The sequence below is a fragment of the Etheostoma spectabile genome, chromosome 8 (assembly GCF_008692095.1).
Source record: "Etheostoma spectabile isolate EspeVRDwgs_2016 chromosome 8, UIUC_Espe_1.0, whole genome shotgun sequence".
Lineage (NCBI taxonomy): Eukaryota > Metazoa > Chordata > Actinopteri > Perciformes > Percidae > Etheostoma > Etheostoma spectabile.
This window is the reverse complement of record NC_045740.1, coordinates 783,427-794,500: the sequence shown is the minus strand read 5'-3', so window position 1 is coordinate 794,500 and position 11,074 is coordinate 783,427. Positions and strand designations below refer to the sequence as shown.

The 11,074-nt window shown below is 40.1% G+C and overlaps 2 protein-coding genes across 5 annotated transcripts in view; both read left to right on the top strand.

Moving 5' to 3' along the window:
- The window catches only part of LOC116693915 (delta-1-pyrroline-5-carboxylate synthase), an 8,072-nt gene extending 1,967 nt beyond the window's left edge, over nt 1–6,105 (top strand). For both annotated transcript variants that reach the window (XM_032523229.1, XM_032523228.1), the window contains exons 7-17: nt 132–222; nt 896–1,020; nt 1,114–1,258; nt 1,351–1,424; nt 2,169–2,268; nt 2,572–2,792; nt 4,028–4,165; nt 4,259–4,454; nt 4,681–4,802; nt 4,935–5,217; nt 5,360–6,105. In XM_032523229.1, coding sequence (XP_032379120.1) covers nt 132–222; nt 896–1,020; nt 1,114–1,258; nt 1,351–1,424; nt 2,169–2,268; nt 2,572–2,792; nt 4,028–4,165; nt 4,259–4,454; nt 4,681–4,802; nt 4,935–5,217; nt 5,360–5,541 — 1,677 coding nt within the window. In that variant the 3' untranslated portion in view covers nt 5,542–6,105. The remainder of the gene's footprint in view (nt 1–131; nt 223–895; nt 1,021–1,113; nt 1,259–1,350; nt 1,425–2,168; nt 2,269–2,571; nt 2,793–4,027; nt 4,166–4,258; nt 4,455–4,680; nt 4,803–4,934; nt 5,218–5,359) is intronic.
- Nucleotides 6,106–6,412: 307 nt separating this feature from the next.
- ate1 (arginyltransferase 1) overlaps nt 6,413–11,074 on the top strand; it is a 61,055-nt gene continuing 56,393 nt past the window's right edge. For all 3 annotated transcript variants that reach the window (XM_032523233.1, XM_032523232.1, XM_032523230.1), the window contains exon 1: nt 6,413–6,633. In XM_032523233.1, the coding sequence (XP_032379124.1) occupies nt 6,525–6,633 (109 nt within the window). In that variant the 5' untranslated portion in view covers nt 6,413–6,524. The remainder of the gene's footprint in view (nt 6,634–11,074) is intronic.

Genomic DNA, 11,074 nt, shown 5'->3' with positions numbered 1-11,074 from the left:
TTTGCAACGCCTAGGAGGCTTTTGTTGCATGGTAGCAACTGATATTGTAAGCTGCTGTACTACAGTATAATGTGAGATATAGTGATTTATTTTTTTCCCTTTTGGCTTAATGACATTTTTGTTTATTTCAGGTAATAAGCATCAAAGATAATGACAGCTTGGCTGCACGGCTAGCTGTTGAAATGAAAGCAGACCTCCTTATTGCCCTGTCTGATGTTGAAGGTACAGAAGTCGCCAATAATTTGATGATTGATTATGATTTACTTTGCATCTGTGTTAACATTAGGTCTCTTTTTATGAATGAAATGTTTCCAAAGGTTTGCAAAAACGTTTAATTTACATGTAAAAATGTATCACAAATACCCATCATAAATTACCCCAGATCGAAGGTGATCTCTGCAAATAGTTAATTTTGTCATATCAACCACAAGCGTGGTTACTGAGTTACTGTACATTATAGGGAATGCAGCATTAGTTTTTGTTGTTGTTTTTTTTAAACTTTTTTTGCTGCGCATCGGAGTGTGAATGTGTGTGAGTGTTTATCTGATGAGCAGGTGGCACCTTGTACGACAGCCCCGGCCACAGTGTGTGAATGTGTGTGAATGGTGAATGTTCGCTGTATGATGTGAAAGCGCTTTGAGTAGTCGTTAATACTAGAAAAGCACTATATAAATACAGCACATTTACATCTCGTGAGTCTCCCAACTTTATGGAAGTGAAATGCTTAATTGCAAGAGCATTTAATGGTAATCAGGAATCATAATGATCATTAATGAAACTATCAAGTTGCAATAATAGGCTGTGCCAAATGTACACTGCATGGGCATTTTGGTCCGATAGAAAGATGTGACTGCTTTGGTTCTCTAAAGGAGACAGACATGTTTTTCTTCCACAGGCTTATATGACAGTCCCCCAGGAACAGATGATGCCAAGCTTATTGATATATTCTACCCTGGTGACCAGCAGTCAATCACGTTTGGCACCAAGTCCAGAGTCGGCAGTGGTGGCATGGAAGCCAAGGTCTGCATCACATTTGATATTTCAAACTGAGAAGTCTGAGTTGGTTGAATGATAAAAACGGTGCATTATACTCAATCATGTCTTCTTAATCAGGTGAAAGCGGCCCTTTGGGCACTACAGGGTGGGACGTCCGTTGTCATTGCCAACGGCACCCATCCTAAAGTCACAGGCCACGTCATCACAGACATTGTGGAAGGGAAGAAAGTTGGCACCTTCTTCTCTGAGGTGAAACCTGCAGGTACTGGGTAAAACCATAATAACCAAAGAACATTTTACCCACTTGTTGCGATGTGTTTTTATATTTGATGTGTGTATTACTGACACCACCAGGTCCAACTGTGGAGCAGCAGACAGAGATGGCCCGCCACGCAGGCAGGGCTCTGGCCTCCCTGGACCCTGAACAGGTGAGTTTGGTTTTAAAATGCCTTCGTATACGACAACAATTTTCTCATGGGGTCCAAATTGGTTTTTATGCATGATTGGAGTAGATATATTCTTTATTAAGCTGATATATTAAGAGTTAATACAAAAAGTCATGAAGGTTATCTTTAGATTAAGTCCCCTAAATTAGAGCTGGGCAATATATCGATATTATATCAATATGGTGATATGAGCCTGGATATTGCAATATCGTAACATGGTAAGTGTTGTCTTTTCCTGGTTTTAAAGGCTGCATTACAGTAAAGTTATGTCATTTTCTGAACTTACCAGACTGTTGTATTATTTACCTTTACCCACTTAGGCATTTTATCCACATTACTTATGATTATTTATTAAAAAAAAAACCTTCTTTTTTTTGTGTAAATATTTTGTTAAAGCACCCATTGTCAACAATATCGTTGCGGTATCGAAATCAAGGTATTTGGTCAAAAATATCGTGATATTTGATTTCTTCCATAATGCCCTACCCTAAATACAGTAGATTGACCTCATATCATTCCTAAATTAAATGACAAGATTAAAATAGATGGGGAGTATGTCCGCAAACCCAATACATAACTATCAACACTAAATAATCATTTTCACAACTGGATGTGTGGGGACTGGCCAAACTCATTACTTTTACATTGTACTGGTAGGAGCTTTATTTACTAATTTGATTCTGGTATTTGCAAATCATAACGAGGTTTGTGTGTTTGTTTTTCCAGAGAGGGGAGATCATCTGCTGTCTTGCTGAGCTACTTACAGAGAAGAAAGATGAGATTCTCAGTGCCAACAGGCGAGACATGGAGCTAGCAAATTCATCAGGTACAGAGGCACACAGAAGACCCACTGCTCACATTAATCCGCAATCGTCTGACTCAAATGCAATGGATCACCCATCTGTAGCACTTCTTCTCAGGGAAACTGGCATATGAAGGAGGCTTCGATCTTCTGGTTGTCAGCATTGGTTGTCATTTATCTTAGCTCTGGTGTGCATCAGCCATGGAAGAGGCAGGAGTTTGGCAGGAGTCATTGCATTCCCAGTGTTGTAGCACAGCATAGTGAGTAGGAAGATTGCTATTTAACTGGACACTCCTGCTCCTGTGTCTTAATTTGATTTCCTCGTAGGTCGTCTCTCCCAGCCTCTGATCGACCGCCTGAGTCTGTCAACTGCTAAGCTGAACAGCCTTGCCATTGGCCTCCGTCAGCTTGCCGTGTCCTCCAAAGATAGCGTGGGTCGGGTCCTGAGGAGAACCAGGGTGGCCAACAACCTAGAGCTGGAACAGATTACTGTCCCCATCGGTGTGCTGCTGGTCATTTTTGAGTCACGTCCGGACTGTCTCCCTCAGGTCAGTCAACCCCAGCGCTCTGCCTTTAGACTTACTCCCCATCAGCTGCTGGTTTGGGAGACTTTACATCTGTGTCATTGAAAGTTAATATTGAATTTTCATATAGGGTAATATATTGATATTGTGATATAAGACTAGATATCATCTTCACATCGTACACAATCAGGAATGAGTGATAAAGTGGTCTAATCTGACCACTTTTTTCAGTAACGAGTAATCTAATTTATTTCTAGTTCCAAACCAGTAATCAAATTAAAGTTACTTATTCAAGTCACTGTGCGTTACTACAGAATTTTTGTCATTTTCCTTAGTAAAAATATATTTTTGCTTTCTTCTTGCGTCTCGGGAAGTCACGTATGTGACAAGTCAAGTTTTCAGAATGAGGACAGTTCACTTGTAGGCTACCATGCAGCGACACAAACGTAAAGAACAATGGAGGGAGGAGAGAGATGCCCGTTTTCTTGCTGAAAATACAGTCACTATTATGAGGTTGTGTCAGCTAAAGATGGCGTTATTAAGGCTTGTTGTACACCCTGTGCTGGTGGCGACAAAGTGCTATCTAGCTACAAAAACACGACGTCAAATTTGAAGAAACCTTTGGAGTCACAGCACTGCACAATCAAACTTCCACAGCAAGTCAGAGAGCAGGAGGTCCCCCACCACCCAAACAACAAAATCTGGACTTGCAAAACCAGTAAGGGGGGGGGGAGAGAGTTGAAGAAGCTGGTTGGGCAGTACGTTGTAGAGGAAATCCTGCCCGTTAACACGGTTGACTCGTTCTCTTTTGTGCCCTAATGAACTAGATCCAGACTACTATCAATGCTGGAGGTGTTGTCGGCAGTTGCTGAATGTAAAATAAAGTAACTTGTAATCTAACTTAGTTACTTTACAGATTACTTGATTTTAAAAGTAACAAAGTTACTTTTTAAAAGCAACTGTGGCAACACTGATCGTAATATGGCTTAAGTCTTGACTTTACCTTCTTTTAAAGGCTGCATTACAGTAAAGTTATTTCATTTTCTGAACTTACCAGTGTGTTAGATATCATTTTATTTGCTTTTAACCACTTAGTCAGTATCGACACATTACTGATGATTATCAAAAATCTCTTTGTGTAAATGTTTTGTGAACCCGCCATTATTTTAACCCTAGGTATTTGGTAAAAAAATATTGCGATATTTGATTTTCATTATATTGCCCAACCCTATTTTCATGTATTTTTTCACATGTTCCAGGTGGCAGCGCTGGCAATTGCCAGTGGAAATGCTTTGCTACTGAAGGGGGGTAGAGAAGCTTCCAACACTAATAAAATTCTACATCAACTCACTCAGGAAGCACTTTCCATTCATGGAGTGGCGGATGCCGTTCAACTGGTAAAACTGAAAAGCATTGCAATATTGAACCAGTGTGAATACAATATTAACTCAGATATTCTGTGACATTATAAAATGTACCTTGGTGTGTAGGTGAGCACACGCGAAGAAGTCGAGGATCTGTGCAGGCTCGACAAGATGATCGACCTGATCATTCCAAGGGGCTCGTCCCAGCTGGTCCGGAACATCCAAAGGGCAGCTAAGGGTATTCCTGTGCTGGGCCACAGCGAGGGCATCTGCCACGTCTACATTGACAACGATGCCAGCATAGACAAAGCTATTGATATTGGTATGTGGTTCCCGTGTGTGGCTGTCATTTGATGTTTCCATTTCTGCTATGGTTAGGTCACAGTGTTTTGAAAGTTGTAGAACTGGAAAATAAATCTTGTCATATTTCCTTTTAGAACACCTAGCAGTTGTAATTGATATTATTTACCTTGTTGCCCAAGAGTAATTACCTTGTTGAGGTAACACAGACCTGAATAATTAATGTAGTACCTTATGATTCATTCCAGTCAGAGACTCCAAATGTGACTACCCTGCAGCCTGCAATGCCATGGAGACCCTGCTTATTCACAGAGATCTGCTGCGAACTCCTATATTTGACCAGATCATTGATATGCTGAGAACAGAAAATGTAAGAAACGTGCAACAAACCTTCTGGAGAGAGATAGGTTGGCACCTAATTCAGGCCAACTAAGTACAGTTTTTATTTTTATTAACTGATTTATTTATGTTGCTGAATCATTGTGCCATTGCTTTCTCTCAGGTGAAGATCCATGCTGGCCCCCGGTTTGCATCCTATTTAACTTTCAGCCCATCTGAGGTGAAGTCTCTGAGGACAGAGTACGGGGATCTGGAGTGCTGCATCGAGGTGGTTGACAGCATGCAGGATGCTGTGGACCACATCCACAAATATGGCAGCTCCCACACTGATGTCATCATTACAGAAAATGAGGAGACAGCTGAACAGTTTCTGCAGCAGGTGGACAGCGCCTGTGTATTCTGGAATGCCAGCTCTCGCTTTGCCGATGGCTACCGCTTTGGCCTAGGTATGTACAGCATCAGGCATGGTCTTACTTCTTACTGCCATCTGAGAAACATATGAGACTATACATCCTTTTGTAAATGGATCTAACCTACAAGTCTTGAAAATGGGGCAGAAGAGTTAATTGTACAGTACTTATTTTGCAGGAGCGGAGGTTGGTATCAGTACGGCACGGATACATGCCCGAGGCCCAGTGGGTTTGGAGGGGCTTCTGACCACCAAATGGGTCCTTCGAGGAGAAGGGCACACGGCGGCTGACTTCTCTGAGCAAGGCAGTATGAAATACCTTCATGAAAACATCCCTGTACCCCAGGGAAGCTTTAGTTAAGTGCCCAACCAAAGAGCCATCAATGGGAATCAAGATAACTGATGTCTACCCAGAGTTCATTTAAAGGTTTGTGTGTGCCAGTAGCTGCTCCATCACCTGTATAAAACCACTATGTTGGTGCAGGAAACTTGATGCAGAACAGAGGCTACTTACACTGGACAACCACGTTGCCCAGCTTGCTTTTGTGGACCTGCCATAAACCAGTGAACCACTTTTTTTTTAGATGAATAACTATCTCCTGAGACTGATTTGTTGTTACATGATTGGTAAGATTTCTGGTAAAAGGAAAAAAACTAAATTCTGTTATGTACTGTACATGCGATAGCGTGAAAGATAAAACAAAGTACACAAGCTCTTTCCTCTGTAAGGTCATTTTTCTTTAGTGGCACAAAACAAATGATTGGCCTAGCTGTGGTTTTATAACTTATTTTTCTACATGCAAACTATCCCTCGGCCTTTTTGTAATGTACTGGAAGTTTTGTTTCTGCAGGATTTGTGTTTAGGTAGTTCTCTGTCCTTCCTCTTTGCACAGATGATTTAATAAATATGCTGTACAGTTCTTTACTCATGACCTGTGTTCTATCTGTCACAAACTAAATCTGCATCATAATGGCACTGGTTAACAAACATTTAGTCACAATGTAATCAAGGTAATTAAGTTTTTGAATATTTACAGATTACTTTTATTAAACCATACCATTTCTCATTTCAGTTCTCCACAATTAGAAGACCTATGTGAACAATACTGTGTTTCAGTTTGTTCTTGGATATACAGAAATTCTAATTAAACCAACAACGCAAAGCTTTCCAGATTTAAGAGGACTGGATGTTAAAACACTTTCAAAAGTTCCCACTTGTCGTTACGCAGCACTAGTGACGTTTTGTGTGGGCGGGGCTTGACATCCAGCAGTATTTGCCTGGGCAGACCTTTCTTTAACTGTCTATGGGTCAGACACCGGGCAACTCAGCTGTCATCTGACTCGATGTTAAAGATGGCAGGAAACAAGTCTTATACAATAGTTGAATACTTCGGCGGGGATTGCGGTTACCGGTGTGGTTACTGTAAAAATGACGAAGGAAACTTTTCTCACGGTAAGTGTCTAAACGAAAAACCTCGGTATGAACTGGCTCTTATGCTAACGAGCTAATGTTAGCCCCGTCTGCTGTAGTCCTTATGTCAGAAAATTGAGATAGTTAGCTATGTTATATCTGCTTTATTTTAGTACAAGACAAGTACATTACATTCAACTGAGTGTATACATAAGGCAACTTTAGCCTTTACCTAACGTTACTTGGGTAGGGTCGGTTTGTTAGCGTGAACTCAGTTTTTAGCCCTTAGCATCTTTTAGCCTAACTCTTTGACCGTGGTAAACAAACCAAGACTGTGGTAGAATCAAACGGTAAGATAATTAAGTACAGTTGGGCTGGTGTTGTTGAATTACTATTCAGTTTGACAATAATAGTTACTCGAGACTAACGCTGTAACCTTAGCCTCTTAGCAGTAGCCTACGTTTGTATTTCTACTAGCATCAAGCTAGCTAACTAGCTAGCATACCGGGGTAACAGCAGAACCAAGGATGTTGCGCTCACAAGCGAAGTGCAGCTGTCTTGCTTTCGTTAGCTAGGTCTGTCAGTGCTGTGACACTGCAACCAGAGACATTTACGTGGCAAGTAATAAGACGTGCGGAAATATTTAGGTCGGGAGAGCTCAGATCTGATGGTCAGCAAGAAGGGGTTTTATTTATCGTTACACAGAGCAAAATGTTGCAAGTCCAAAGTCTTCCTCCGCGGCGCTGTGGAGATAAGTCTGACAATGCAATTGTACGGGTCGCATAATATGATGATCACCTAATTATTATCTGGTGAATGGCGTATAAAAGCTACATCACAAGCTTTCCCCGCAGGTAACAATAATAATGTATACTTTGTAATTCCCCCTTGCGGGATTAATAATGTTTTCACTCTGTTATTACACACAAGGCTGAATTACACGCACATACTCTCCCTATACATGCACTAAATGGAGAGATGTCAGAGTGCCCCGAGCAGTTGGGTGTTCAGTGGCTTGCTCAAGAGCACCTTGGCAGTGACCAGCAGGTTAACTGGCACCTCTCCAGCTACCAGTCCACCACCATCCTTTGGTCCGTATGGGGACTTGAACCAGCGACCCTCCGGTTCCCAACCCTACTGACTGAGCTATTGCCACCCAACAAGATGAGTGGATTGCTGCAACAGCATTTAAACAAACATGAGACACACTCCCAGCATGCTGAAACAGAAGACAGTAGTGTGTTTACTGTACTCTATGTAATCTCAACAAACTGCTGCTTTGATACAGGGGCAGCATCCGCTGAGATATACATATAGTGATGCAGTTTTTCATTCCGTTTTTACCCTTATTTAGTAGTTACAGGTATAATATTTAATTTTTCCATTATAAAATATCTATAACAACTAGTCCTATTTTGGTATATATTATACCAAAACCTTCCAACAATGTTCAAACCCTGAGAAATCCGTAGTTATATTTAAGGTAACTGTTACATTTGGTCACCTATCAGTGGCGTCATGTGTCAGCGGTGTGGTTGTCTGTTAGAATTCTGCTGTCATAAACTGACTTTTTTAAAACAATTTTCAGGATACACTTTTTTTAACTATTAGATCTTGGTCGTTTTGAATAGGGGTGGGAAAAATAATTGATTCTTAGATGCATCGCGATTCTCTCTAGAACAAATTGATGCTTGATGCAGATAAGTTAATAATCGATTAAATGTCTTACTGTCTCCAGACAAGTAGAAAACAGAGTGACTGAAAGAGAATGGGATAATGGACAACTACTTAGAGTTTAGACAAGAGTGCAGAAAAAAAACACACAAAAATGGCCAAAAGGAAAACATTTTTAATTTTGTATATATGCACATGATCTAATCAGACATACATAAAATAATTACGCAAAACACATACTGGCTGTTCATCTACTTTATCACATTATATTATCACAACACACCTCATGTTTCATGTTCTAAGAAGCAAATTCACCTCTAAACATGGCTGCGCCTCTGACATGGCAGACCACTGTGAGAAGTGACATTTGCCAGCATGTTTAAGGCTTAACCATGGAATGACTACAAAATAAAAAACCTCAGAAAAAACAATTAATTAAAACTCATGTGTCAAATATACGTCAAAATCTAAGTTTTGTCTAGGAAGTGATTAGCAAATGGAGTAGCAAACTCAGATATATATATATTTTTAAAAAAACACACATGGAAATGGACATTAAAAAAAAGCTGCATCAATAATCGGTAGAATTGAGTCGTTGACTACATTTCAAAGAGTTTTATGTCTTGGACAGCCATTAACCAGAACAGATTGCTGTATGACTGGATACTTAAAGAAAAGTAAGGGAAGCTTAATATATCAGGTTAATTCTTGGTAGAGTTTAATTAGCCAACAAGAATCTTACAGTACCAGGATTCAGTAACATTCCTGCCATGGGTCTGTTCACAGGAACTCTGACACAGTCCACACACGCATGCCATGAAGGTTTATAAAACCTTTTTAAATAAATGTACAGGGCACTAAAAGATGACAACCTGTACTTTGGCATTTAATTTAAAGGCAGCTAAGTTCAATTTAACTCTGCATTTTTAGAAGTTCAGCACCAAGCTATAAAAAGAAGTAAGAAAATCGGAAGGGATTTTCTGTGTGGGACAGAACGTGTTCATTCAGAGGAGGTTAGCAGGGGCGAGACAGGTTGACTATAATTAGGGTTCAGGAAGTTCCTAATGCAGACAACGAGTGACTAGGCTCAGAGCCCGCAGACCAGAGCTGTTATCTAAACTAAGATAAGAGTGATAATCTGGATAGTTGCATCATGTGGGCATGGCAGGTTCTCGGGAGTGAGGGAGGGAGACTGTACTCCCTTTGCCATTCTTGTGGGTGGTCAGTAACAGTTTAATAGGTTAACTGTTTCTTGTGTGGTTGGCAACCCATCAATCAATTTTTGATTTGTCACATGAAATCGTTCGAGGTACAATTCCTGTGAAATTACTTCAAGCGCCGCTGAGGTCCACTTCATTATTTTCGGGCTGTGGCAAAAATGAAAACACTTCTGATTGCCATGTTGTTCTTCTTCTCTTCTGGGAAGACATGTAAAACGGTCTATAGATCAACAGAGGGATTTTTTTATATGAGCAGTATTTCTCCTGCGTTGTTAACTTTTCCGAGCAGGTGCTCAGTGAGATGTTTTTTCCTCTATGTGATTGGCGCGTGATGTTATCAACAATGTTACATGAAAAGCAAATGCGACCCCACACGCTGAGCACAACATCTGCCCTCTTCCCTGTTCCTGTGTCTGTCACGCCTCGGGGGAGGCTGATCAGGTGGGAACAATAGAAAGGCGCTCCTGTTGTGCCATAATGACAACAGCTGCCGCACTCCCATAGAGCCGACATGGCCTGCTCCATTTGTATTCTGGAACTAACCGTTACGTTTTGAAACTTCCAACTTCCTGCCTGACTTGATATCAGGGTTTTTGGCATATTAAGTGTAGAGCCTGCCCAAAATATTTGGTTATTTAAAAATCCGATACGACGATATATTGGCAGATTATAAATATAAAAAAAACAGAAAAACGCAAACAGATTTCCCTAACTTATTTGTAGTTATTTATGAGTTAATAATATGATCCTAATTTGTTTTATCGTCACAACAGAACAGAAGAACATAAAAATATATAAAAGAACTTAAGATATGAAACTTAAAGTCCTTTTGAACAAAAAAAATGAACAAAAAAATGAATCAATGTTGCCAACAGGGACGTTGTAGAGAGCCCTCTGGTGGACAAAGTATGTAACGCCAACACTCATCATATGGTTGACAGTCCGTTTTTATTTTTCAATTATTCATTTATCAGAATCATTTGTCATTATAAATGATTCTGAGGAATGAATATTTTAATTTCTTTTTTTTTTTTAATCGGCTATTATAAATGCCAATACAATATTCCGGGAAATGCATAATATCGGCCGATATCGGCCCGCCGATATATCAGTAAGGCTCTAATTCAGTGTTTCTTAACAGAATACTGAAATTAGTATTTCATATGAAATTGATATGAAAACTTGAAAGCTCTGTAATTGCACAGGTCTTGAGAATTCTGGGACATACAAATTGGGGTCACAGGGCAGATTGCTGAGACATTCTATTCTAAATGTATGGTGACAAGAGGTCATACATGCTTGGTGTTTATAGAACATTTTGAATCTTAAATTATAAATGTATGCTGTGCTATTTTGATGGGTTTCACTCCTGTTTCCTTTTATTCTGTGTTTTTTTGCCTCCGCGACAGCCGTGGCCAGTGGCCAATATGTTTTTAGGGCTGTCCGTCCTGCTAAAATGCTTTTTTGGCCATAAGTCAAGAACAAATTGGTTGACATTAAACTTGGATGCCCATCTAAAAACTATGGTTATTGTTTAGATCATCTGTTCTGCTGGGTTGAAAATGTGTGTGAAGCATCCTTTTTTTTTT